The sequence below is a fragment of the Leuciscus leuciscus genome (genome assembly GCF_965113295.1).
Source record: "Leuciscus leuciscus genome assembly, chromosome: 25".
Lineage (NCBI taxonomy): Eukaryota > Metazoa > Chordata > Actinopteri > Cypriniformes > Leuciscidae > Leuciscus > Leuciscus leuciscus.
Genome location: NC_138724.1, coordinates 8,267,454 through 8,295,426, shown reverse-complemented (window position 1 = coordinate 8,295,426; position 27,973 = coordinate 8,267,454). Strand labels below are relative to the sequence as shown.

The 27,973-nt window shown below is 41.6% G+C and overlaps 1 protein-coding gene across 2 annotated transcripts in view; it reads right to left on the bottom strand.

Annotated features, from left to right (window-relative positions):
- Positions 1 to 9,259: 9,259 nt before the first annotated feature.
- LOC309490491 (uncharacterized protein) overlaps positions 9,260 to 27,973 on the bottom strand; it is a 99,837-nt gene continuing 81,123 nt past the window's right edge. The window contains exons 8-10 of one of the 2 annotated variants that reach the window (XM_082159703.1): positions 27,106 to 27,178; positions 9,733 to 9,828; positions 9,260 to 9,581 (exon numbers count right to left, since the gene is read on the bottom strand). In XM_082159703.1, the coding sequence (XP_082015829.1) occupies positions 9,433 to 9,581; positions 9,733 to 9,828; positions 27,106 to 27,178 (318 nt within the window). In that variant the 3' untranslated portion in view covers positions 9,260 to 9,432. The remainder of the gene's footprint in view (positions 9,582 to 9,732; positions 9,829 to 27,105; positions 27,179 to 27,973) is intronic. The other variant, XR_014202697.1, reaches the window with a different exon arrangement.

Sequence of the window (27,973 nt, the reverse complement as noted above, 5' to 3'; positions counted from 1 at the left end):
CCCCAAAAACAGAATAATGAATACGTATGTACAGTATATTATACTTAAAAGAAGCAGGTTTTAGGGCTAAGATTTCTCTATTGTAACATTTCCTCCCTCAACTGTCAGAAATAATAATAAAATAGAACAATCACTTTATATGAAAAAAAAAAATATTTAAGATGTAAAATATTTTTACATAACTGTAGTATTTGTGCTTGATGAGAATTTAAAGATTAAACTTGAATATAAAAATCATCATTTTATATTTTAATATTGTGTCATAATATTATTTTTAAATATAATGCATAACAATTATTTACAATTATAAAATTGTACGAATTATGAATAAATTAACCTGGCCAAACACTATTTATATATTTGTTTGTTTGTTGGTTGGTTTATTCATTTTTGTTTATTTGCCTGTGACCGGACATGTTGTGAGATTCACTCTTATCTCAGTGCTTGCGGTTACATTCAGCAGCGCCACATGTTGGATTAAAAGACTTGTAGTTCTTGATCTAAGTGTCTGATCATCACTGGGCGTTCCTGTAATGGCTGTGTCAAGGTTGTCCTCGTGACCTGAAGGGGGCTGGTCTGCTTCAAATCCACTGTAATTATCCAAACAAAGGCCAGGCCTAATTGTCCTGTAAAACAATCCAGCTGCCATTGAGCAGCAGCAGATCTTTTCTCTGGCCAGGGGTGATCCATCTTTGCCGTGTCGGGGGGACAGAAGGAGGGCTCTGACAGGTTAAGCCCTGATATATAGTCATGTATTGTGTTGTGCTTTGCAGACGGGAACACAAAAGAAAAGTTAACCTGGATGACTCCATTGTCGCTGTCCTCTCGGCTCCACAGAGGATTTGGTGATAAAAACAGACTCTTAGTGACGCACAGCGCGCCAGACATGAAATTGGACGCCAACACTGAATCCGTTATTGATGTCTGTCTGATGACACAAAGAAAGTGTGTAACTTTAGAGAGAAAGAAAGCGATGGGGGGTTGGAGCGTGAATGAAACTGCTCGCACCGCGAGAGAACTTTAAAGTGCTTTTCTCTTGCATTATAGAAAGTCATTGCTTTGCCCAAATTTTGCCAAAATTGTCCCCATTTATTTGCTTAAAAAATGCCCCTGTTATTATTTTGCTTTTACATTAATTTTATTGGTATGCAATCACATAGTGAAATTCCAGCTAAATTGATTTTCTCTTTTATCAGTAGTGTAGCGATGTATGAATCACAGCTCACACTGGTCGCTTTCAAAGCCAGATCTGTTCACCCTCAAACGAAATTCAGGATCACATAGATTCCAATTGAAATGTGTGGATTTCTTGAATATTTGCCGAATTAAAGTAAATATTAAATTTTTTATTTGGGATATTGAAGCAATTTTAATGTTGGAGATTTCTTTCTTTCCCCATTTTAATCAATACAAGCTGTACTGACATGACTAGAGAAAAGCTTTCTGGGATATTACCATTATGGCCACCATGTGATCTTGACTTAATGAGACTTTGATATTATTTTCTAAAGGGTGGGAAAAAAATGGTTACACCTTATTTTGATGGTTCTCTTTAAATATTCTGTTGACTATATGTAACATTGCAAATACATGTCAACTTATTCTTCTAACCCTAACCCTACTAGTCTACTAATATTCTAATGAGAGTTGGTTGACATGTAGGTGCAAAGTAACTTTTAGTCAACAGAATGTCTAAAGGGGACCATCAAAAAAAGTGTTACCAAAATAATATTATACCATCATTATGGACATTAAATGTGACATACATTTCATGGTTTTTATGCTTAATTAGTTTGCTGCTGATTTAGTTAGACACCACCTTACAATCCAGTGCATCTAAGGGTCATTATTGTTATTATTTGGCATTTAACTTTACATGTCTGAAAAGTTTGCTTCAGATAAAAGCTGTCGGCACACACACACCCATTTCTTTTCAAGGATTACCCAAGAGCCTCTTTGGCTGTGTACTTTGCCAGAGGTGGCACAGATGCAGGATCTAAATCTTGACCTAAACAAACAGCTTGAGGCAGGTGTGAGGGAATGCTATTGATGGAAACTGGAGTGATAGATGCTTGACCTCCTAGCATTCCTGCTCTTTTAATTGACACAAAGAACCTCACAGGGGCCATGGCTCCTAAGTAAGTAAATTCACCACAGATGATGTGTCAAACTCTCGTGAAAAACTCTTGTGAAAAAAAGAAGAAGTGATTTATTATATTGGGGTAGGTGCGTATGGCCGCCATGTTGGATTTTGGATAGCAAGTGTTTGCATGTACACTTCCGGTTTCGCCTGATGCCAGTGCTGAGAGCGGAGAAAGCCAAAGATTATCTTTTATAGTTGTTTATAGAATCTGTTATATCACGCATGTTTGAGTCAGATGAATGACTGAAATACACTTTACTGTCCACAAAGATAAAATTGACTTGGAGTCGTGGTGCATACACATTCACAATGTCTTATTCCCCGACCAATTATGCCTACTGTAAACATACAAATATGTAAATATCACTAAATTAACAAATAAAATATAGCAAAACAATTTGTGTAAAAACAAGGTAAGACATTATCCATGTAACAATCAGTCAACTGAAGGCAAGATTGACGGACCCATGTGCAGCTTTATTGAAGATAATCCAAAGTAAAACAAAAACCAAAACAAAGACTTGACTATAATAGACCCACCAAACAGCAGTGTACACCGATAATACACGACAAGGTAACGTCTCGGTTACGTATGTAACCCTCGTTCCCTGAAGGAGGGAACGGAGACGTAGTCGGACGTACCGACTGATTGGGATCACGCTTAGGGAGCGGGTCATCTTCGAGTATTGTTAAAACAAGCCAATGCACATTGGCACGTGCGAGATTTGCATCCATGCTCCGCCCCGCAGGACAAACACCACTTGTTTTTCGCTGAGGAGCCGAGCGGAGCCCGGAGTCAGCGGTGGTCCAGCAATAGTGGCGACGGGACTACGTCTCCGTTCCCTCCTTCAGGGAACGAGGGTTACATACGTAACCCAGACGTTCCCTTTCAGTTCGGTCACGTTCGACATAGTCGGACGTACCGACTGATTGGGATCCCCATTAAAACGCCACTAGTGCTGCCACCTTCCAGTGCCTAGACAAAAGCATCCTGACCCCCTGCATTATTGGGGCAGAGATAGGACAGAGCTTAGGCCAGGGAAGTCACTGCTGTCCCGCAAGGCCCACTCAGTTAGACTTGGATAACACTGGGAAAGCGTGCCCTTTTGATGGAAGGAGGGACGCTACTGAAGCCACATCCAGCCCGCATGGAGGTAACATGTGGAGGATAAACATATTGACTTGGCAAATTACCTGGCAGTACAACATATGGAATGTCACTGAGGTGGCTCCAGCCTATAACGGCGGAGATTCAACCGTCCGCGACGGCAGATCAAGCTCTGCCAAGGGAAAGACACAGGCTCACTGCAGGGAGCCGTACTGTGGAAGAATACACATATGGGATCGTCGTAGGGATCACAACATATGGACCCAGCCTAGCACAAGTTCCACGAGTGCATACGAATGGTAGGCCTAGAATCGGACGCTCCGCCACGTCCAATGCCGAAGGGGTGTGGAGGAACTCAACAGGGTTCGGCTAAAGGGGAACTTAACTCGAGCAAGAATGGTACACATATCCAGTCCATAGGAGGGGAATGGCGCGGCAAGCCGACACTTTGAGCGGCTGGCTGTAGGCTATAGAATCTTGCGAACATGTTAGGTGTCGCCCAGCCCGCAGCTCTAAAAACATAGCGTGTCAGCGAGGCACCCTGCGCCAACGCCCAGGAAGCGGCTACACTCCGAGTGGAGTGAGCTCGCAGTCCTGGGGGACAAGGTGCATCATGGGATTCATACGCCAAGATGATGGCATCCACTATTCAGTGGGCCAACCTCTGCTTGGAGACAGCCTTTCCCTGCTGGCCTCCATTACAGACGATGAGCTGATCTGAGGTCCTGAGTCTTTGTGTTCTGTCCACATATAACCGCAAGGAGCGGACGGGACAGATAAAAGCCAGGGCTGGGTCTGCCTCCTCCGGGGGCAGCACTTGCAGGTTCTCCACCTGGTCCCGGAAGGGAGTTGTAGGAACCTTGGGCACATATCCAGGCCGGGGTCTCAGGACAACGTGAGAGTTATCCGGCCCGAATTCCAGGCACGATTCGTCGACCGAAAATGTGTGCAGGTCCCCTAGCAGGAGAACTGTTTTTAAAGACAGGACTTTTAACTCTGCCTGCAGTGGCTCAAAGGGAGGTCTCTGCAATGCGGTCAGCACCAGAGATAAGTCCCAAGAGGGTATAGAGGGGGCGCATGGTGGATTCAGTCTCCTCGCTCCCCTCAGGAACCTGACGATTAGGTCGTGCTTTCCCATGCTCCCATCCACTGCATCGTGATGTGCGGCAATAGAGGCAACATACACTGGTGGAGGGAGACAGTCCTCGCTCCAACCCATCTTGCAGGAAAGAAAGCACGGAGCCGATCAAACACCTTCGGGGGTCTTCTCGGTGAGAAGAACACCACTCAATGAACAGGTTCCACTTCCGAGCGTAAGCATGCCTCGTAGAGGGTGCTCTCGCAGAAGTGATGGTGTCTACGACTGATTGTGGTAGATCACCTAGAACAGTGTTTCCCAACCCTGCTCCTGAAGGACCCCCAACACTGCACGTTTTCTTTGTCTCCCTAATCAAACACACCTGATTCAACTCATCAGCTCATTAGAAGAAACTCTAGGACCTGAAATGGGTGTGTCAGAAAGATTATATGATATGTCCCCTTTAAAAGTGATACAAAACCCAACACCAACACCCGGTGGGGGTGGGAACCACCAAGGCTGCACTGGTGAAACTGGAGACCGCCACAGCAGATCATACGGGGCTGATGACCACCAGGGTGGAGTAGATGAAGCTGAAGACAACCACGGTGGAGCAGGCGGAGGTGATGACCACCTCCTCAGTAGGGCTGTTGTTGGATCGGAAGGCCCTGACGGAGAAAGACCATGAGCGGCTTCTGTGGCATGGGGCACAGTGAGTTTAAGAATGGACCACCGGACTTGAGACCACTGGACTTGAAACCACATCGGCTATGGCAGGTAATTCCAGTGCTGGCCTGAGCTCGACATCTGCTGGAGCTTCGGGCATATAGTCCCCCTCAAAATCTGTATTTCAAATCTTAAAAGCATATATTTAAAAAAAATACTTTCAGATTATAGAATAATGAATTGAAAGGGCACTTAAGTGTCCACTGTAGATAGAACCCTTTTATGACTTTTACTTTCTTAACACACTTAAGTACACTTTTAAAAGTGCACTTTGTTTTGTCAAATACATTTTTTACTTTAAATTACATTTTAAATAATTGTTTTAATAATCTTTTCTTGCGCTTATTTTGTGCACTTATTTTAATGTTGTTTAGAGCACATGTAAAGTACTTGATTATAATTCGGTGTGATATTTGATATTGCATTTAAAATGAATATACTTCAAATATACTAAATCACAACTTCATCATTACAAATGTTTAATTAAAATTATATTTAAATACATGACATTCAAATTTCAATAGAAATTACATTGTTTACGTTAGTTGGACCATAAATGTTTGTCAGCAGTACACTTTTACCCTATTTAAAAATGGAATAACATTTCATAAAGATCTTTTCATTAAATATCTATTTTAAATAAAATAAAACCCTAAGTTAGGTTATTTGCATTGAATTGAATTTAAACTAAATGTATAAACTAAATTTTTTTATTATAATTTTATTTAATTGTAATTAACATACAATTAAGTGTTCAAAAACATTGCATTCCCAAAACCCAAACAAAGAGTCCAGGAGGGCTCTTTAGGAGGGCAGTATCTATACACTTAAGTATATATTTTTAAAAGTATATTATTTCCGTAATAAGTTAAAAGTATGCTAAATTGAACTTCTTTTCACTGAGAATGGTGATGAAATATAATAATTGCTGTACTAAATTATGGTCATTAGAGAACATTGCCATTGTCAATAATGAAACAGGAATTGAGAAACGCCTCAGTTCTATTTTAAGCAGTTCCAGCCGAAAAGATATTCCTTTACCGGTAGGAGTGTTTTCTAAACATTGTCTGCTGTCTTTTCTACACCTGAACACCTTAGGACACATTCTGACACCAGATGCCAATTCCAACCTCGACGTCAGGAACAGCTGTGATGATGTCACAAGCAGTGTTAGCATAATGTTATTTTGTGATATTATTTTTGTATTCAACAGATGAAAATTAATCGGTTCAAAAGGGAGGTCCAATCCTCTTGCACTGAATTTTTTTACATTTATAATTGAATCCTCAGTGCCATTCAGAGACATAATGAATGCACACACAAGGACATGTCGCCAAGTTCTCCCGAACGGCTCTGGGAATGTCACACCAGTGAATGCATACAGTTATTAAAGCCTGCTAGACCTCTGTCTTAAGCCAACAAATTTCTACAAAATACATTTTCCCACACTCACTAATTTCTGCCATTTTCTCTTGTTCCAGAGAGAGTTTTCATAGCTGTGCCTCACTCATGCAAACCTTTGGACCATTCTGAGTGGCATCTACACACACATAGCTTTCTCACATGACAACCGCTAGCTGGACCTCGACTGCGAGAGTTGGTCTAATAGTGAGAAATACTGCAGCTAGGGTCCAAACAAAGACAAAGGCCTGAGATACAACAAACGGACAGAGGCATTACGCCATGTTGTGTTCCTCTAGGTGTTGTGTTAATTGGGGTGTATATAAAGAGAAAGCGGCAAGACAGTATTGGTATTTCTGACAGGTAAATGCAATATTAACAGCAATGATGTTTGACGAAGGTTTGTAATTTCAGGTCAAGTATCAGATCAGGGGAATTTTTTGGTGTTTGTTTTCACTTGTAGCCAGAAGAAACAGTTTGAGATTATAGTTTATTAAATTAAATTGGCCACAATTAACACATTCCTTCCATTCCAGTGTGATGAATTAACCAAAAGCAACATCATCTCTCTTTCGGGACTTCAAGCATTCAGTATTTCAACAGACTAGCGAGTTAAGACTATTTGTACACAAAACTGAGTCTAAAATGCACAGCACTCATTTTTGTACAATCTATTACTGTATGTAGCTAATGGAGCAAGAGACTGTTTGAAATACTTTTCAGAACTATAATTTTAATTGTTCGCAGTACACTCCTCACTAGATCTTGCATGTCTTGTGGTATTGCATCTCTGAGCCTTGTATCCTGCTTCCCCCCATGTCTTATACAATACACCAAGCTCCGATGGCCACGGAGCTTAGCCCAACAGTCACCAGCATGCCCAGTTTTAATGGTCGCTAGCCCTGTGTTTTTAGTGCCTGCCAGTTTTGTGGTTATCATACTAGACCCTGTTCACAAGATGGCTGCCACGCCTGAGTCTCCAGCCGCCACGGTTGCCATGCCAGTGTTTCGAGTCGTTATGAATGTCGCACATGAAGCCATAAGGTGGTTCCTATATGCGAGTGAGACTGCCATCCAGCTTGGAGGACAGCGCTGATGTCGGTGCATGCAGCCGGCATCCCTAGACCAGCGCCATCGAGCCTACTGGCCTCAGCGGTCTCAAGCCTGCCGGTGCCTGCGCTGTCCATCCCAGAGGTTGTCCCCTTGTCCTCTGTTCTCCCCATCATGGCAATGGCCATTTGGTGTGTTTGGGCTGTGCACTGCGCTTAATTTCAAGAGTCCACTCCAGAGTCCACTCTAGTCCACGAGTCCACTCCAGAGTTTGCTCCTGTCCCAGAACCCAGCCTGGTGACCTATGAACTTGCCGTCTTGTATTGATGCGACCACAGAGATTGTATACAAACTTCTGGACATTCTGAAACACCTTGCTGGTCCGGTTATGTCTATGGAGGACACCCTCGATCTACCTGCCTGTTTTGACATGGCCCATGTAGCCAACGCTAACCTCTCTTTGGCCACCTACTCTGCCTGCACCGCCCTGGTCGTCACCTGCTCCGCCTCAGTCTCCAGTCTTTCTCTACATGGACCTGGTACTCCATCTTGTCCCCTGGTCTACCTCCATTCCGCCTTTCTCCTGGACTTCTCTAACTATGTTAGGAGCGTCCTTAGGATGGGGCTCTGTCACGGTCACCAGGTGGAGTGTCCTTGAGAGCCACCAGGGGGCACATCACGGATTTTTGCCATTCCATCAAAGACTTAATTTCCCATCATCCTTTGCCTGGACTCATCTTCAATTGTTTTCAGCTGTGTCTCATTAGCTCACCCTATATACAGCCGGTTTATCAGTCATTCCTTGCTAGATTTTGCATGTCTGTTGGTACTGCATCTCTGACCTAATGGCACCGCAGACATCACACATTATGCCATGCAGAGTTGTAGACAGACAGTCACTGAGCACCGCAAACGAAACAGCAGCCGCCTTTTACAGTTCCTCCTGAACTAAAGCAACCAGCTTATGCTGCGTTCACGCCATGTGTGCGTTCAAGTGTTTTGAAGGAGGCGTGGCTTTGGAGACGCTCTGAAGCGAGGGTGAGATCTCATGCTTTCAAAGCTAGCTTGCTATTGCTAGGCTCTCCGAAAATTGCCTACACTACATTTAAAAGCTTTTTTATGCTTAACAATGTGAGTGCATTGGAAAATTCATCCATGTGTTTCATCATGTATTTAAATACATTTGTAATTACTCATTTGTAATGATGAAGTTGCAATTTTGTACATTTAAAATATATTAATGGTAATTTAATATCAATTAACACACTACAGTTCAAATTAAAATCAAATACTTTACATGTGCCTTATGTTAGTACTAGACACACTAAAATAAACGCACTTCTGTAAAGCATGACAAAAGATTATTAAACCATAATGATTTAAAAGTGTACTTTAAAGTAAAACATTTAATTTGACATTATTACAAAGTGCATTTAAAAGTGTACTTAAGTGTTAAGAAACAGTCATGAAAGTGTACTCGCTTTAGTACACTTAAGTGACTTATTTCATTAATAATATTATCTGCAAGTATTTTTTATTACTTCAAGTATTAAGATTTGAAGTACACTACAAGTGCACATGCAGTACAATTAAGTGCTATTCTTTTTCACTCACAGTAGAAGTCTTCTGAACCCTTTAAACCTTTAAACATATAGGTTGGAAAAGTGTCCCAATCAACCTGAATTCACCCTATATATATCATTATATATATATATATATATATATATATATATATATATATATATATATATAAGCATATACGTTGAATGACATAAGGGTGAGTAAATGATGACAGCAAAATGTTTTTTTTTTCCTTTAAACAGTGGCATTGTCTTATTTTATTCAATACTGTCAGAGGTCATCAAAGCATGTAGATAAGAGTTTTCCCCACAAAAACTGAGAAGTGGTTAATGCGGGATCTTGGTATCAGGATGAGGATGACCGGTTTAAGGGAGTGGGCTCTAGTTGATGGCCGGACGCCTCTGCATTGATGTTCCTGTTACTATGAGAGCGAGACAGGAGGGCAGACAGCTGTGTGTAGCACTGGACCCGCCTCCCCCTCGACAAGCTGCCCGCTGAGTGGAGGAAAACAGCTGTCAATCACCTCAAACAACCAACAGAGCACAACAATGTTGACACAATACACTAAATGATTTTGATAGTCATTGTTATAAGCACAAATCTGCAAATGTGATACACTGAATAGTAACTAGAACTTTTACGTACCAGAATGAGATCTGTGTTCTGTAAAAAGATCCTTGCTGCCAGTCCAGTAATGAGCTGCCATCTTCCCATGGTAGTCCCTTATATTGACTTTGGCATCTGCAGAGAGAAAAAGCTGTTTCCGATCATACAGCAACACTTTCAAAATAAACTTGGTGTTATTAATAACTCTTTTCACACCATGTCAGCATGATACCTGTTACACTGTGCTGCACTTCCATAAACATACAAACACACACAGACATTAAAGACATAACGGTCCTTTTAAAGGGACAGTTCACACACAAAAATAAGTATGGTGATGGGCATGGTTTTCAGAGAGTGCTAAATTAAATTTCAGCCTGGTCCTCACATAAAGCTGTCACATGGCTTCAGAAGACACCCCAGACAGCAACATCCACATGTACCAGATGTGGGCCGGATCTGGGCCGACACTATGTTGCTGTCTGGGATATGAACTACTTTTATGCTTTTTAGTTAGTTATGCTGAAAAGCTCCACTCCCAATTAACTTACAAGAATGCAGAACGTTAATGGAACAAAACGTCCTGAAAATAATTCGGTAAGAGTAGCTTTCTGTTGGTCAACATGACGACCAATTTGTTTCAAAATCTGTCAACCTTATATGACATCCCCAGATTGTGTAGATCGCTATTGAAATGGCTGGATTTAGGCCACAAAATAAAAATAAACAATTAATTAATTAAAACCCGCTGAACAACAGTGAATGTGACCAAACTTTATAATCATACCATGTTGACTAGATGAGAACTGGCCCTTCTTCAACTAAGCCTGGTTTCTCTCAAGGTCTGATGGCGTTTGGGTTTCTCGCCACTGTCGCCTCAGGTTTGCTTAGTTGAGGTTTAAAAATTAAAAAGTGAAATTATTGATTTCACTGCACTGACACTATCGGACGAGAACAAAACTTGACCAATGATGACACCAGACTCAGAGCTGCTTTACAGCTTATTTGACATAATTGACAACAACATCGACACTGTTATTGAACTGAATCAACATTTAACTGAATTCAAGCTGAATAATGACACTATTGTCTTCTGTAAAACTGCTTACAGCTGAATTTGAACTTGTCTCACATTTTATGAAGTTTGCATCGATAGCTGTTTCCATACACCTATGCGCATTTTGGGATATCACATAAAAAATGCTAGATGGAAACACCAAGATGTGCACAAAAAAAAGTCAATGTCACTGTCAATACTGACTATATTGTGAAGCTATAAATAAAATATGATTATGTTTTCCTTCTCTGTAACTCATGGTACACAAACACTCTCATTAATGACTTTTTATAACACATAAACAGAGGTGTGAGTTTGTGAGTGGGAGGTCAAGGTTAGGGCACTGCTGCTTAAAAATAACAAATGCACCGTCATCTCTGCCATCGGAGAGTCGTTAAAAATAATACGGACAACCACTCTCGTTTCAATCAGCTCATCCCCTCTCTTTCTCTCTAGCACATAGTGATAATCACTCTGGCCTTGTAGCAGCCATATGGACTCGGCTGGTCTGGGGCCTGCTGGAATACCGCTGTGGTTAATTAGAGGCTGAATACTGAGAGACTGAGCGCTGATCTGAATCCCTTCTTGCCTGGACACACTGAGTGGCCTTTAGAGCAGCTTGGGGCCTCCAGGGATTCAGAGAGAAATGGGTTGGGTAATTATATGAGATAACAGTGAAAAGAAGAGGTGAGGATTGTGCATTTGAAAGGAGGCAAGGCAACATAAAGAGAGGGAAAGCGAGAATAGGGCAGAAATGGGGCGATAGCGGTAAAGGTCAACACCTCCTATTTTTATGTAGAGTGTCAACAGCCTGTTATGCCTTTTTAAAATGAAGGCGCTTTTCATAAATAAAATGAAGGCGCTTTTCATAAATAACATATTCTATTGCTAAAGAGTCGGCTTTAGAGATCAGTGCTTTGCCTGACAAATGAATGTGTGTGAATGACCGGCTCCTTCTAGTCGTCTAAGCTTTGTTAACAGCATTTAAAGTAGCATATTTTGCACATCTTTGAAATCAATCTCTAATATAATGATTATGAGTATTTACTATAATAGTAATATTGATTTAGTAATCCCACAATAGGGTGATTTTCATGAAGAAATGTCTGGGTCATATTTCACTCCAAAGTAAAAATAACAAAATTATTTGTACATAAACATTTGTAAATAACCACTGGTGGTGTTTGAGGAGAGACCCCGACATGATTGTAAAGCGCTTTGGGTGTACAGTAGTACATATAACTAGCGCTATATAAATGCCTAATTCATTCATAAAATAAAGCATATAAGATTATTTATTTATTTATGTATTTCATTTGTAATTAAGCATAAATTCTCATTACTCTAATGCGAGCTAAATATATAAATAATCTCAAATTATTTTTGAGATTAAACTTTTTTTTTTTACAACACAAAAAAAATTCTGTACAACACAATTAAAAATTATTTTTAATTATCTGTACTCCACAATTTAAATAATATTGTGGTAGTGAGAATGAGATTTTTTGTTCTAAAATATATTGATGGAAATTGAGGCAGGGGATTTAAATGTGCTTAAACATCATGAAAACAATGCAATAATAATAAAATAAAATACATCTTAAAACATGCTTCATTTTTGTGCAATGAAGTCACCATTTTGTGCATATATAAATGATAATTAAGCAATAATTACCAACTAATTGTACATTATACAGCTGACCATACATTATCCCGCTTATTACATGGTTCCTTAGGAAATAAATAAATTAATGGACATGAAATACTGATTTGAGTGTAAATTATTTGAATTATTGGGGACAAAAGAGGTTGTGAGGTGATGTAAGAGGTGTTATTTTAGTATTTATTAAGATACTTGTCACGTACTGCTGGTCAGTAAACACGATGAATGAGATTCACTAAAGAAGTCTTTCATTTTAATTCAGAATTACTCGGGAGAATACAGGAACAAGGAAGATCAAACACTAACCAACAAAGACATGTTGCTACATCACATTAACACAAAACAGAGAACTGGGGACTTAAATACATGAGGGAGATAATTAACAGAACTGAGAACAGGTGAAGTACTAATTAGAAACCATGGAAACAAACTTGAGCATGATGAGTAACGTTAAACAAACAAGAATCTGGGAAAACCAAACTAAGGGGCCATTTACACACCATTTTCAACTAAAAACGTAAAACTTTTGATGCATTTTGCCTGTTAATTTAAACAACAATGGCGTTTTGTGAACCTGAAAACGCAAACTTTTGAAAACAGGTTTCTGTCATGATTCTGCCATCTAGTCTTTCATTTTCCCTGGTCTTGAGGCAGGATCATGACAGACCCATGTTTTATGTGTAAGCACATGGCCATTTGTTTGGGCTGTGTGCTTGCGTTGTCTCGTCACGTAACCCCGCCCACTTGTTACCCTCGTTTAGTCATCACTGCTTTACCCTTGTCACCTGTTTCCCTCATTAGTTTCTCCCTATTTAATCCCCTTGTGTTTGCTGTCCTGTGCCGGTTCATTGTCATTCATTATGTGAAACCTACCGTGAGTAACCTGTTGAAAGGCTTGTGAAGAGTTTGATCCTGTCTAGCTGTTAGTTTATTGTTCAGTTTTCTGTCTGAGTCTTAGGGCGTTTTTCCATTGGGTTCGTTTGCTGCGGTCCGAACCCGAGTGCGCTAGTTCCCGGCGCCCCCCGCAGCGTTGGTCTGGTTTCACACTCAATTAGTTGTATCGAACCCAGGTGCGTTTGCAGTGATCTTACGTCATCGCAAACGCACACGGAAAACGCATGGAGAATACAACTCGACTGAGCATAGCTGTAATTTGTCTGTTTTTTTGGTGCTATTATGCACAACATAGTGAGAGACAACTACGTTTATGTTCACGGCATTGCTCGGTAGTTCTATGAAAACCCAACTGTTTTAATTTGGCGCTGAGTAATGCAAAAACGTCTGCATTCTTGTGTGTTGTATTTAACTGCTCCTGTATGGTTTGTTCTCCCCAAATTTGAATGAGGCACCTCACCTCTTCAGTGTACCACAACGTTCCCCTGCCACTCATGGTTGTCGTGTGTGAGGAAACAATGATATCGACAGTGATACGCATGCGCGGGATACTATACTTCCTAAACAAGCGCGCACCCGAGTCCATGTTGCTTGCACATTAACGCGAACCGCACCACGGTTCGGGAGCAACCGAGCTCAGACCACCTCCTCCAGGTAGTCTTGGGTTCGGTACTCTAGTGTGCACCCGGGTCCGATGACCGCGTTCACATTAGCGATTTTTCATGCGAACCGTGCCCCGGTCCGCACTAAACTGCCAGTGTGAAAGCGCCCTTAGTCTAGTCTTGTTAGTCTTCTATAGTCGATCCTGTCTTGTTTTACCCCCTCGTGGGTTTTGGTTTCCCTGTTTTTCTGTAATAAACGTAGTTCACTTGAATACTGTCTGCATTTGGGTTCATCTCCTTGCACCATCATAACAGAATGAACCGGCCAACAAGGAGCCCAGCAGACAGAATGTCTTCCCTGTTTCCATGCCAGTCGGAGCACCACTGAACAAGCAACCCAGCTGACTTGCCTGTTTTCCCTACTCTGCAGCGGGCAGACCCCGAACGATGGTGGCAGTCAGTCATCGCCGACGCCCGGGAGGGCAAGCTTCCTTTCCCCTCTCAGGGTAAGCTGACCCTGAGGAAGTACGCCCAGGTCGTAGAAGAAAGGAGGTTTTTATTGCCGGACGTCCTGGTCAATAGCTACCTCATCGCGGGTCTCAATGTCCCTCCCCCTCTCTCTGAACGTGAAGGACTGGTCAGCCGCCCGTTCCACAGTATGGTGGAGAGTCTGTCTCGGAGGGAGCTGCAGGGTACTACAAGGTCTTCTTTTCCCGCTACACTTCCTGTGATCCCTGAGGATCGTCTGCTAGCCGTCGCTACACTTGGGGACCAACCCAGTCCCGCCGCGACTCCTGAGACACCTTCCACATCCATCAATCTTCATGGTAAGCGTGGGAGGCACCCGTCGTGGGAGTCAGCATCAGAGTCTTCCTGCCCGGAGTCCTCCTCGCCTGCGCTGAGCTCCCCAGTTCCTGTAACGGTTCCTGCTTCACCTCCCTCTCCGGTCACCAGTCTGGCTACCGTCTCCACTCCGCGACCCAAGAAGAAGAGGAGGAGGGGAGCTTCTGGTTCTCCGTCTCTACCTCCTCCTTAGTCCGCGATGGCTCTCCAACCCGCCGCTGAAGTCAAAAGCGCTGTTCCTGGCCCCGCTGCTGTAAGCGCGGTTCCGGTCTTGGCAACAGGAGACATAGTTCTACAGCCTGCTGCAGAATGCGCTGTATCCCAGTCGGCGGTGGGGAGATCCATTCCAGAGACTTGTACCGTGAATGTCGTCTCTTAAGTCTTCAGTCATGTCTGCTGAAGAGAAAGCAGCGGCCGATTCCGCTGCAAAGGCTGTGATAGTCCGTATCAGTTCGCCAGGAGATGCCAGTCATCATCGCTGCCAGAACCCTGTCCGAATATTTATCCCGTCTTGTCAGAATTCTTGATGTCCCTGTCAGTCCTGCAGAGCATATGAGCGGAGTGGAGCGGTGAGAATCTCCGCTCATCGCTCACGGAACTGTTCACCCCTCCGCTCCCCCGCTCAAAGCTACATCAGGCCGCTCCGCTCATTTTCGCTCAGCGCTCAACGCAGTTTGCTTCGCGCTCCACTCAAATCGCCCCCCGCTCGCTCCAAAAAAGGAAAAAAATCTACATGTATATCACTTGTAGCGGTCCCCAACCTTTTTTGCGTCACGGACCAGTTTAATATCAGACAATATTTTCACGGACCGGCCAAGGTGTGGCGGATAAATACAACAAAATAAAATGATACGAACGGCATAAAAAATGGGGTATTTTTTTTTTAAATAGCCTATAATAATAAACGTGAATCCAATATGTTTAGGCCATACTAGCAACTTTATTAGCAGCGTCCTCTAACATCGCGCCTAAAGACAACTGAGAAAGTCTGAACACAAACAAAATGCCCCCAAAAGAAAAAAATCTCCATGTTTTCGGTGCTGATGCGTTCATGTAACATAAGGGTGGCGCTGCCAATAACGCACCTAAAAGCTGTCACAACGAACCGGCAAAATTAATGATTATGTATATGTAAAATATAGCAGGAGACATTTTAATTGTTTACTAATAAACCATTTTTTTTATGTCTGTGTCGGCTGGAAAGATGCTGACGGATTACATAAGAGAGCAGTCTGTTTTCTTTCGTTTTGAATTGTTCTGTTTAAAAGTAGACATTTCAGGCTTTATATATATGTCTCAGGTCTGAGTTTCGGTTCATTTATGAGACAAACTCCAGGTTCACCCGCCGGCGCCTTCGTGTCGTGATTATCTATTTTCTAATATATTTACTTATTTATTAAATCCAGAAAATTGGTTGATGAAACACTGATCAAAATTAAGATACAATTAATACAAAACGAAATTAAATTTAAAGACAGGCTTTGTGCTTTCTGTTTGAGGTCTCAGTGAAAGTTTTAAAGCAGTCGTTTAGTGCCGCTGTCAGAGCGCTCACGTCCGTAACGGAGAACTGTCCCATCTGGAACATTGTTTTTTTTTTTTTTTTTTTGTGAAATAAATTTCTAAATAAATGCGACTTATAGTCCAGTGCGACTTAGGCTATGCCTATATATGTTTTTTCTTCTTCATGGCGCATTTTTTGACTGATGCGTGGCGTGAGCGGAGCGGAATTGGAGCGGGAAATAGGGCGACGCTCCGTCCTTTTGAAACTGCCGCTCTGCGCTCTGTCCAAGATCCGCCCGCTCGCGCTCCCCGCTCGCTCCCGCTCCACTCCGCTCACATGCTCTGCAGTCCTGTCTTGTCCCCTAACCCTGTGTCCAAGTCTGCTGCGGAGAGCGCTGATCCCAGGCCAGCTGCGGAGAGCGCTGCTGCGGAGAGCGCTGATCCCAGGCCAGCTGCAGAGAGCTTTGTTTCCGAGTCAGCAATGGAGATTGCTGGTTCCGAGTCTGCTTCGGAGAGTGAAGGTTCCAAGTCTGTTTTTGTAAACACGGATCCTGTCCCAGCTTCACAGTCAGCCGCAATGCCTTTCTCCGCTCCCTTGCCACCTGCCACACCCTTGTCTTCGACCGGCTGCCGGCTGCACCGGTCTCCACTGTCACCCGACCTCTGTCTGTTTCCCCGGTCACCCCTGTCATGGCTCAACCTCGGACTGTTTCTCCCAAACCCACTTCCCACTCTACACCACCCAAACCCGCCCAGATCCCTCGCCCCGTAGTCCTAAGCCCTCGCCCCGTAAACCTAAGCCCACCAGTCCTCCTAATCACCCTGGACAATCCCCCATGAACTCTGTTTCCTCCTCCTCCTCTTCCTTGTTTATTATTTTTATTTTGTCACCCCAATCCTGTCATTGTGTATTTGTGTCTGCCTTTATTGTTATTTGTCATGTTTTGTTGGTTTGTGTCCTTGTCTCAGTCCGTCATGTCCCGTGTTTAGTGTCACCTTGGGGAGCGTCTGGTAGCCGCTCCTTAAGGTGGGGGTTCTGTCATGATTCTGCCATCTAGTCTTTCATTTTCCCTGGTCTTGAGGCAGGATCATGACAGACCCATGTTTTATGTGTAAGCACATGGCCATTTGTTTGGGCTGTGTGCTTGAGTTGTCTCGTCACGTAACCCCGCCCACTTGTTACCCTCGTTTAGTCATCACTGCTTTACCCTTGTCACCTGTTTCCCTCATTAGTTTCTCCCTATTTAATCCCCTTGTGTTTGCTGTCCTGTGCCGGTTCATTGTCATTCATTATGTGAAACCTACCGTGAGTAACCTGTTGAAAGTCTTGTGAAGAGTTTGATCCCGTCTAGCTGTTAGTTTATTGTTCAGTTTTCTGTTCAGTTTTCAGAGTCTTAGTCTAGTCTTGTTAGTCTTATATAGTCGATCCTGTCTTGTTTTACCCCCTCGTGGGTTTTGGTTTCCCTGTTTTTCTGTAATAAACGTAGTTCACTTGAATACTGTCTGCATTTGGGTTCATCTCCTTGCACCATCATAACAGTTTCAAAGTACAAGTTTTTGAATACGATACCGTTATCATCTCAAAAACAAAGAGGTAAATTCAGTCTATAGCCGTGTAATGTTTCTTTACAAAGTGACATCGCCAACTACTGGCCTGGCAGCAGAATACAACGCTTTTAGTCGTTTTCGCGGATTCATGTGAGGGGTCGTTTTGACAACGTTGTCTTCTGTACGCGAAACTTGCGAAGGAAAAACTTTTCTGTTTTTTGTACAATGTTGTGTAAATGTATCCTAAAACACAATGAAAGTAAACAGAATCAAAGCATAATCCTGCCAGTACTATTATACTTTTTATTAATATTTTCCATTAGTTGTGTTTGGTCATTTTTATAGTTTTATTTTAAGTGAACTTGTAACCCTGTATGAGAGACATAAAACTAGCATAGATATGTACTGTAGAAAATGAATAAAAAAAAATACAGTTTATTATTTGATCTAGCAGCAATTGACCAATTAGAATCAAGCATATAAAAGAACAATTCATTAAAATTGTTTTATATTTTCAATAAATGATGAGAAATATAATTTGGACATTTCTTGGCAGTATTTGTAAAGTTCACCCAATGCGATTTTAAGGTTTTAGACTATAACCAGACTGTGCTGGATTGTGGTTTTACAGGAAGGTCGGCTGACTTTTAATGACCTCGCAGACACGGCCTCAGGGCTTCTCTGCCCAACAAGCTAAACCTACATCACTATCAGATCTATGAACTCTCAAACCCCCAACATAAATGTTATTAAATTATATATTAGCTCCTAAAGCCGTGTGTATGTTTTACACCATGTTCACTATTACAGATGCTGGACGATCTTCAACATCAACACTTGTTCAAGTATTCTGTCAGCTCAAACACTGATGATTGGAAAGTTGACCAAAAAAGAAACATAATCTATAATGTCATATCCACACAGTGCCGCTCCCGCAGTGTCTAAATATCAGCAATGGGCATGAATTGATAACAATAAACTAATAAAACTGCAGTTTCAATAAAGAGCGGGACATTAACTCTGATTTTCAACAATCCAGTCAGGAATATGTCTGAAGCAACGGCGAGCTGTTTAACCGAGTTATATGATTATGGTTGTGTCTGGAGAAATTCTATGTGCTTTAATAGAGTTACGCGGGGGTCTTAAGCTGTGCGCCGCTAAGAGAGGCTTATGTTTCCAGGCGCAAAGCAGTAATCCTATAACTGTGTTCAACTATATTGCTTAAGGCATTGCAAGCAGTCAGTTTGTAACTACGTTAAACTATCTACAGTTCCCTAACCACTCGCACAGATCTCGCTATGATAAGATAAAGCATTATTCACCCGGAGTGCTATAGAAATCATTAGTGTAGCAGAGAGATACTGGTTTCAACACTTCAAATGACTTCAAACCGCTGATACAAAAATAAATACTCTGGTCTAATATTATTGTGCAGTAAGGAATCAGATGGTAATGGTGGGTGTTTCATTTGTGCACTTTGTAATTTTCCAGGGGTTGAATTTTAGGAAGACTAACATATTTAAACTACAGGGTCTTGGGAATTTTGTACCATGCCTTCATCATTTATTTTTCTAATGCATTTTATATAGGTTTAATTTTTTTTTACCCTTGTCCTAGACTTTCAATCTAAACATATGAAAATGCATTACAATTCATTTAATTTAATGGATTTATAAAACTGATATTAAACATATAAAACAGTGAGATAAATTGTATTATATTTATTATTATTATTATTATTATTCACAAATTACAACTATTACTCAGTTGTGGTGTCATTTTGTACCACGTACATTTTACCATTTAATTTAACTTAGCCTAATTAAATGTAATTATAATTTTTTTTAAATTGATTATTAATTTTTATATTTATGATATTCAGTGTAATAAACCATTATTATTATTATCATCATCATGATCACATCGTTTTAGCTGTACTGTACAAAGCAGCTCTTGATGCTGCTTGATTTGTCAAACATCTGCACTTTGTTATTCTAGGTCTTTCCCTACAGCAGCTAATGAATCTGAAGTCTCGCATATTCACAGAAAATAGATTACTTCCGTTGCAAAATATAGTGGATAAACTCAGATGAAGAGTCAGTCGAATGCATCAAGACGCTGTAAACAATAGATGTGACTGTGTGAACAGTAAACAATCTGGTCACCTGGTGAGGGGTATGAGCGGGCAGCTTGGCCAGGCATGGCTCACTGGTTTGGAGGTTCCCAGATGAAGGTCTGGCACTAGAGATCTCATCATTCTGATGGGTGACCAGTGACACTGTCTGCCACTCAATAAACAGGCTGTGTGTGTGAATAGTCCATACATTTTTATAATACATGTTTACAAAGTTGATGACAGAATTAAAATTTGAACTGAAAACTGTCCCTTTAAATAAGCCGTTTCTGTGAAAAACATGATATACCATGCTTGAAGAGTAAAACGCCTTCGTGTTTTGGTGAAAGAATCAAGTCTGTTTATGAGAGTGTCTGCCGGAGGTTTTGTCTGTTCTTGACACATGTCTGTCTGGACTGCTGTCATTATGTCTTTAATATCCATGACAGGGAAAAAAAAAAGTCTGGGAAAAGCTTCTCTGCTGCGTTGACATCCACAAAACCTGTGATATCTATCTATATATCTACATATTTATATATATATATATATATATATATATATATATATATATATATATATTCTTTTTTGTTTTTTTGCCAGGGGTCTTTATCTCCAGGCCATCAAATCTGTCTAACTTCACACTTCTAAATCAGTGCGTGTCAATGGCAGGTCTGTTCTTGCAGACAGCTAGGAAAAATAACGCAACTCTTAAAAAGGATACAATAGATCAATAAATGGGAAAACACTTTCCATATCTTTTGTTGTTGATGTCACGTCAAACTCCATCCAGTCAAACTTAAATCCATCTGTCACTTGGGAAAAGGCAGATGGATCAATAACAAATAAGAGAGTTCGAGATAAAGAAACAAATAAATTAGAATGTCTAAGATAAAGAAATGGAAAAAAAATCCTTTAAATATCTAGTTTAAAATGCATGTGCCAAATTCTTAGAAATGTACTCCTTATTCAAAGCTGTTTGACATGATTTTGAGAAACTTTCATACAAATTTTGGTCATACTTTATATTAGATGTCTTCAACTACTATGTACTTACATGAATAATAATAATAATAATAGTTAGGTACAATGTACTTGTGTTGATGTTGTATTGAAAAACACCTGTTCTGCTATTGAGGTGTGATACAGGTAAGGTTAGGACAGGTTTGGTGGTATGAGTAGGTTTAACGGTGGGTTAAGGTGGGTAAAATGAAGTCTTAACAGTTATACAGTTAATAGATGTAATTACAGAAATTAATTACAGCTGTAATTACATGCAGGTATTGTTTTTAAATATAAGTACAGTGTAAAAGCCTGTATGTACACAATATTCATTTTGTGTCAGCAAATGTAAAATGTAAATGTATCACACAGTACACAATATAAAGTGGGACCGTAATTCTCATGTGGTGTAACTATCAAATAAAAAGTAATATTTATTTAATTTCATCATCAATATATGTGAATATCTTAACCATTATTTTTAATCAATTAACCAACCAACCATTAAAGTTTTTTTTTTTCTTCATATATGAATTATTAATTAATATACTTATTTTACCACATGACATTTTACAATCAAAACTAAACTTGCCTTGTCAAGCCTTACCAAGTTATCTGGAAATTTACAAGACTTAGTAACTTTGACAAACCTTTTTATTTTTGGCTTATTTCTACATGATTCACATTACTTTTCTTTTAATAAATACAGTATATATAATATTTTAACAAAGCGATTCCAAACTCGTAAATAAGGTTCCCTTTCGAAAGGATGCCTCCAGCATGACTGGTGTCTGAAGCATGAGTCTAAACGCGATAATTAGCTTGACATTGGCAGGCGGCAGCCTATGACGTCACCACTGGTGCGACCGTGAGTATAAAAGGGAACATGTGAAATGCGTCATCCTCTTGTCTTCAGGAGACTGTTTGCCTGTACATGAGTGAGGAGCACGCGCGTTTAGCTCCTGAGGGAGCTGGATGCGAGCATTACGTGGGTCTCCTCTCGCTATAGAGAGGATTTCTCAATGAAAAGCTCTGTTTGTGCCATCCCTATTCTTGAGGGATTGCTGTGGAATGCTGTCTTCTCTTCGAAGAAGCTGGATGCGCTAGGTATGATGCATTCACGAGACTGACTACAAGAGACAGGCATGGAGCTTTTTTCCTTTCTTCTCTCTCCTTAGAGATAGTAGTTAATGTTCGCACGAGTGTGTTTGGCTCTTGAGGGAGTTTAAGGCACTCATAGCACTGCAATCGTGTCTGTTCTTTCAAAGTGATAGAATCTGACATGTGAACTAGTGCGCTTGACTCTCAAGGGGGTTAAATGTGCGCTTTTCGTGATGCGATTGCGAATTGTTCTACCTGGGCTTGACTCTCTCCTGAGGGATGTCGTCAGGCTGTCCGCAGAGATCAGCAAGGTAGTACGCTAGGTTGTTAGTTTAGGCTAGATTGCCTCATTGACTACTGACTTTACAGTAGCGGAGCATTGTTAGGCCTCCTCTCTTTATAGAAAGTCACTCTTTCAGGCCTCCGCTCCCTAGAGCTCCGTCTGAATAACAGGTCCGAGTTAGGATTTGATCTCCTTGGTAAGCTGTTCTGAGCATAGCACACCAATAGCCAAATTCAGACCTCTGTCCCCAGAGCTTGGCAGGCAGTAGTGCTCTGTTTGGGTTCTTTGCAAGCCTTGTTGGCCATTGCTTTCAGAAGGAAGCTGGTTGTGAATGTGTTGTCAGTTTACTATGTAGTGGGCTCTCAGTAAGCCTCCTTGGTTACTGCTTTCTATGGAGCATGTTATGCCCTCTAACTATGAGTGGCGTTTTGTCTTAGGACGTTGCTAGGCCTCCTCTTGTTTTAGAGAGTTGTCATGTTGAGGTCTCCGTCCACAGAGCTCCACCACGCAGTGGTGCTTAGTTGTCAGGCTTTTGAGCCACCTTGGCCACTGCCTTTAGGAAACCCTGGCCCGAGCAGAGCGAGACCCTTGTGTAGGATGCCAGTGCGTAAAACGTGGTTCTCCATCCTGGGGTTTAGCCTCCACTCCTTTGAGCTCCATCAAGCCTTCTCTGGAAGCCGTTTTGGGGCTCTCTGAGCCCTCTTAGCTATTGCTTTGGTTTGGAGTGTTGTTAGGCTTCTCGTTATGAGAATTTTCCTGTGAGGCTCCAGCTTTTTAGTAGGCAGTGTTGTCAAGTTGTTAGGCTCCTTTTGAGCCTCCTTGGCTACTGCTTTTATAAAAAAAAAAATATTCCAAGTTGTAGGCTCTCTTTGAGGCTCTTTGAAGCTGTCCTGGGTAATGTAGTTAGGCCTGCTCTCGTTTTGGAGAGTCAGTATATTGAGGCCTCCTTTGAGTCTTTTGACTTAGTTCAGGCAATAGGGCACTCATCCCTTCTGCATGGCAGCATGGGTATTCCATTCATCACAGCGACCCCTAGGGGACGCTGTGCGAATTCCCTTTCAAAAGGGAACTTCTCAGGTTACGCATGTAGACATGGTTCTCTGAGAATACGGAATGAGACGCTGTGTCCCTTTGCCATGTTTCTGGTATTCCTGCACACGTCTCCTTCAGACAAGAAGAGGATGACGTATTTCACAGGTGCCCTTTTATACTCACAGTCGCGGAAACAGTACTTGTCAGACTCCCTCATATCTGCCAGGTTCAGCCAAAGATGGCGTTCCTGGACCACCAAGGTGGACATCGTCTGCCTGAGGGAGCACACAGTGACTTTCGCTGCATGCAAGGCAAGGTCCGTCACTGTGTGCAGCTCCTGCATCAGCCCTGTTTCAGAACTACCCTCGTGCTGCTCTTTAAGTGCCTTGGCTTGGTACACTTGCAGGTGAGCCATGGCGTGCAGGGCGGAGGGAGCCTGTTCAGAGGCTCTGCAAGCCTTGGCTGTGAGAACGGACGAGAACTTAAAGGCCTTGGATGGGAGACGCGGGTAACCCCTCCAGGCGGCAGTGCTCTTTGGACACAATTGCATCACAACCAAGTGCTCCACCAGGAGGATCCCCACATACACTTTGGCCAACCCGCTATCGAGGGTAGTAAGGGGGGAGGAGGTACCGGACCCATTTCGGGTAGAAAAAGGTGCCGTCTATGATCTAGTAACCTCCTCATGCACTTCCGGAAAGAATGGCACTGGGGTGGGCCGCCCTGAAATACCAATTGTTCAACCTCAAGGGCTAAGGACACGGTGGAGGCCACCAATCAAGCCCGACTCTCTCTGCGGCCCGGGAAAGCAGAGCCGTCAGCTCTGGGTCAGGATCGGGCAACGCTACTCTCCCTGAAGGGGGCAACGCAGCCGAGTCTTCATCCCCGGAGGACTCTAGCTCAACCTCCATTGCAGGGATCGATATCTGATTGTCCGGCGGAGCCCCGAATGAGGAATGGGGAGCCCACGGAGACTGACTTGGTGGGTTAGCCCCCACTGTGAACCTCAGGTCACCCTGGCTATTCACCCCTCTTCCTTTCAGAAGAGGAGTTAGATCGGGGTATAGGCGGGGGGACTCCACCTCGTCTGAGGTACTCGAGTCTCAACCGCTACACCGTGATGATCATCTTCCTGCAGTGGGTACATGACTCATCCACAAAAGCTACCTCAGCGTGCTTGACGCTCAGACACGTGAGTCAGTCAATGATCCTGACTGTGAGCCGGCGCCAGGTAACTACCGCATACAGAAACACACGGGTGGAATGACATCTTTAAAAAGACACAGTGTCACATCCGTGTTTTCTCTTTCAGGGAAATATGCTCTCTTATAGTGTTATACCCGCGATGTGGGGCGGAGCACGAGATGCAAATCTCGCACGCCAATGTGCATTGGCTCGTTTAGTTTACACTAAAAGGTGATTGGGCTCTCAGGCGAGATTCCAATTCGTCAGACTCTGTCTGACATAACATTGAAAATGACTTAATGATAGGAAACTATGGTTAAATGCGCAACCTGAGACGTTTTCTTTTATAGAATTTCATTCTTTTTATGATGATTTTTTCCTCAGTTTGATATCACACTAGCATATGGAAGCTTGTTTCTACCACGGAATAAAATAAAAAAAAGGTAATTGCAACTTTTTATATCACAAATCTTTGACTCTTTGACAACAGACTTTTTTCTCGCAATTACGAGAAATCTTATTTCTTACAATTCTGAGAAAAAAAGTCAGTCCCTTTTTCCCCCTCAAAATTGGACTTTTAACTCGCAATTGCGAGTTTATATCTCAGAATTCTGAGAAAATAAGTCAGAATTGCAGATATAAACTCGCAATTACCTTTCTTTTTTTTTTTTTTTTTTGTGGCGGAAACAAGCTTACATACTAGCACCTCAACATTTTTTACTTTATACTACAAAATAAATAAATAAAATAAAAACATGTTCATTCATAATAGAAGAGGTGTATTCAAGTATCCATAAATATCATTATATTTATTTATTCACAAGGAATACATCTGGATATAATGTGCCCATTGTGACATCTCCAAACCAATTGAGAATGTCTGACCTAAACTTCACTAGTCTGCTGATCTGTGATGTCATTTTGTGAAGACAGCAATTTACAAATTGGCTGAACATTCGTGGTACTTGAAAAATTTAGAAAACGAAGGACAATCCTCTCCATCTCTCTCAGTGTAGGGTCCAAGTGAGCTGTAGGTGGTGAAGGGAAACCATGGAGTATCCATTTCCACACACCATATGGAAACTCAGTGGTTTGTACAGAGGAGGTGGGAGCTAATATTGACCTGGACCATATGTGTTTTAGTGAATTACAAACACAACAGGGCCGAGTGGACACCGAACACACAACATATGGGCATCTATTCTCTGTTAGGGGATTTTACAAACAAGACCCCCCTACACATTTATGCGTGTACGCCGTCCAAGATCTCAAGGGACTCTTCTTTTGAATTACTCTATTGAAACACACCCTAGTTAGCTTCATTAGCGAGAGCTAGTGTTAGCTCACAGCATGATGGGCACTCACTGCCGTTTTCTCCCCTAAAAACCAATTATCATTTGTGACTGCACAGTAACTTCATCTCAGCATCATTGATCATATCTGTGAGCTAGGTTTTCTTTTTGTAGGGGACAGCGTTAAAGAACATTATACTGTATACTAATGGGAAAATCTTTTGTGATACTTATTTTTCTCTTTACTTTGAAATTCCTTTTTGCGATGCTTCTTTTAATCTTCCCCTTTGTTCTTCACATTACATTGTTTCACTGTAGAGCATTGTTTTAACGTGGGTGGTTTTAAAATCCATGTCTGCAGGTCTCGGGCTACATCGAGGGGCGTTTCTCTTAACACTACAATAGTATGATGCATCTTTGGAGAAGTTAACAAGTCACTGTTTCCCAAAACCAGAATAAATGGTTGGTTCAACAATATAGATCTGTCGTTAATGACGTCACACATATAGTGTAGTAATATCCAGTGGTATTTTTTTTTATAATGAATGGGTGAATTAATTAATAAATGAATACAAAATACATACATTTTCATTATAAAAATTAGGTAATTAATTATTATTATTATTTAAATATCATTTATTATTATTCATTATTATCATTAAGTGTTTTTGGAGGTTAGACCACATGACATTTTACAACCTGAACTGCCCTTGTCATGTCAAAAACTGGTCACATTATCTGATATCTTAAGTGATTTTTTGACCTCGTGGTCTTCAGGGTGTCTTTATTTCCATTCAACCAATCAGATTTGAGGGACAAGTTAACAGTTTATGTCAAGTTTAGGCTTCATCCAGGGTTAGGTGCTTCTACATCAGTGTTATTCACCTATAATTTCCTATAATAAGTTATGCATATAGGGTTAGATTTAGGGGAAGGGATGTGATTAGAACAAAATTTTAAGACAGAAATGTTGTTCCAGGATCAAATATCAAATGCATGCGGTAACTATGTACTTCATCATTGTGGATCATTGTGTACTTACACTGTTACACACCTCAGGTTGTTAGCGACCCTAAACAATTATTTTATTTTTTTACAAAAGATGAATGGGAAAAAAGGCATTCTTTTATAATTTTTTCTTATTATATTGTTTATAATGAATTGATTGGGGAATACTAAGGTTGATGTCTACTTTAAAAAAAAAATGAATGAGGTGGAGAATAGTGAATGACGTTCTGGGTCACTAAAGACCAGAGGTACACGTTTAAGGTGTATTTAATCCAGAATAAAGTGACCTTACTGTAGTTATTGATTAGGAGCTGGATGATTTTGCCATGTCCGTGCAGAGAAGCCAGGTGGAGCGGTGTGTAACCCTGCAAACACACACACACACACACACACACACACACACACACACACACACACACACACACACACACACACACACACACACACACACACACACACACACACACACAAATACATATTATGTGAACTTGGTCAAATTAAGGCCTGAAAGGTCCATTTGTATGCATCCTACATGCACTCAAATATCTAAATATCGTTAGCTTGGGAGGATGGTAATATGACAGCACTTCTTGTTCTCCTGTTGTGTCTGTCACTCGATTGTGATAGGCTATTAAAAACAGCTGGACGTCATTTCACACACCACTGTGTGCAGTCGACGTTTCACATTTATGCAGTTAACCAGACAGCGAGACCTGCTGAGACAATCGCTACAGTACATCCCGCACATTAACACGGGACTAACCCTCTCTAGGATACCGTCAGTCACCCACCGCTGTTTCAAACAGCACCGGCCAAACAGCTGAAGGCCTGATGGGGTTTTCTTCTGAAAGACGGTGGCACAAGACAGTGAGCTAGTGAAGACGACATGAGAGGATGATGGATGTATGAAATGTGACTGCAGTTTAGTGCTGATCTGAGCTCAAGCGGTGATTAGTGTGGATGACGGCACATTAACGCTCCACGGGGGAGTTTATCATCCAAAGACACTTCTGCAAACGGATGTTTCATGTTGACTCCATCTATCCCTGATATCTCTTTGGTGTCCGTTTGTTTTACACTTACCATTTTTCCCTGCTCACAACACTAATGGGCCATGTGATTAGAGAAAATAAAAGTGGCAAGAGCAATAATATTTGACA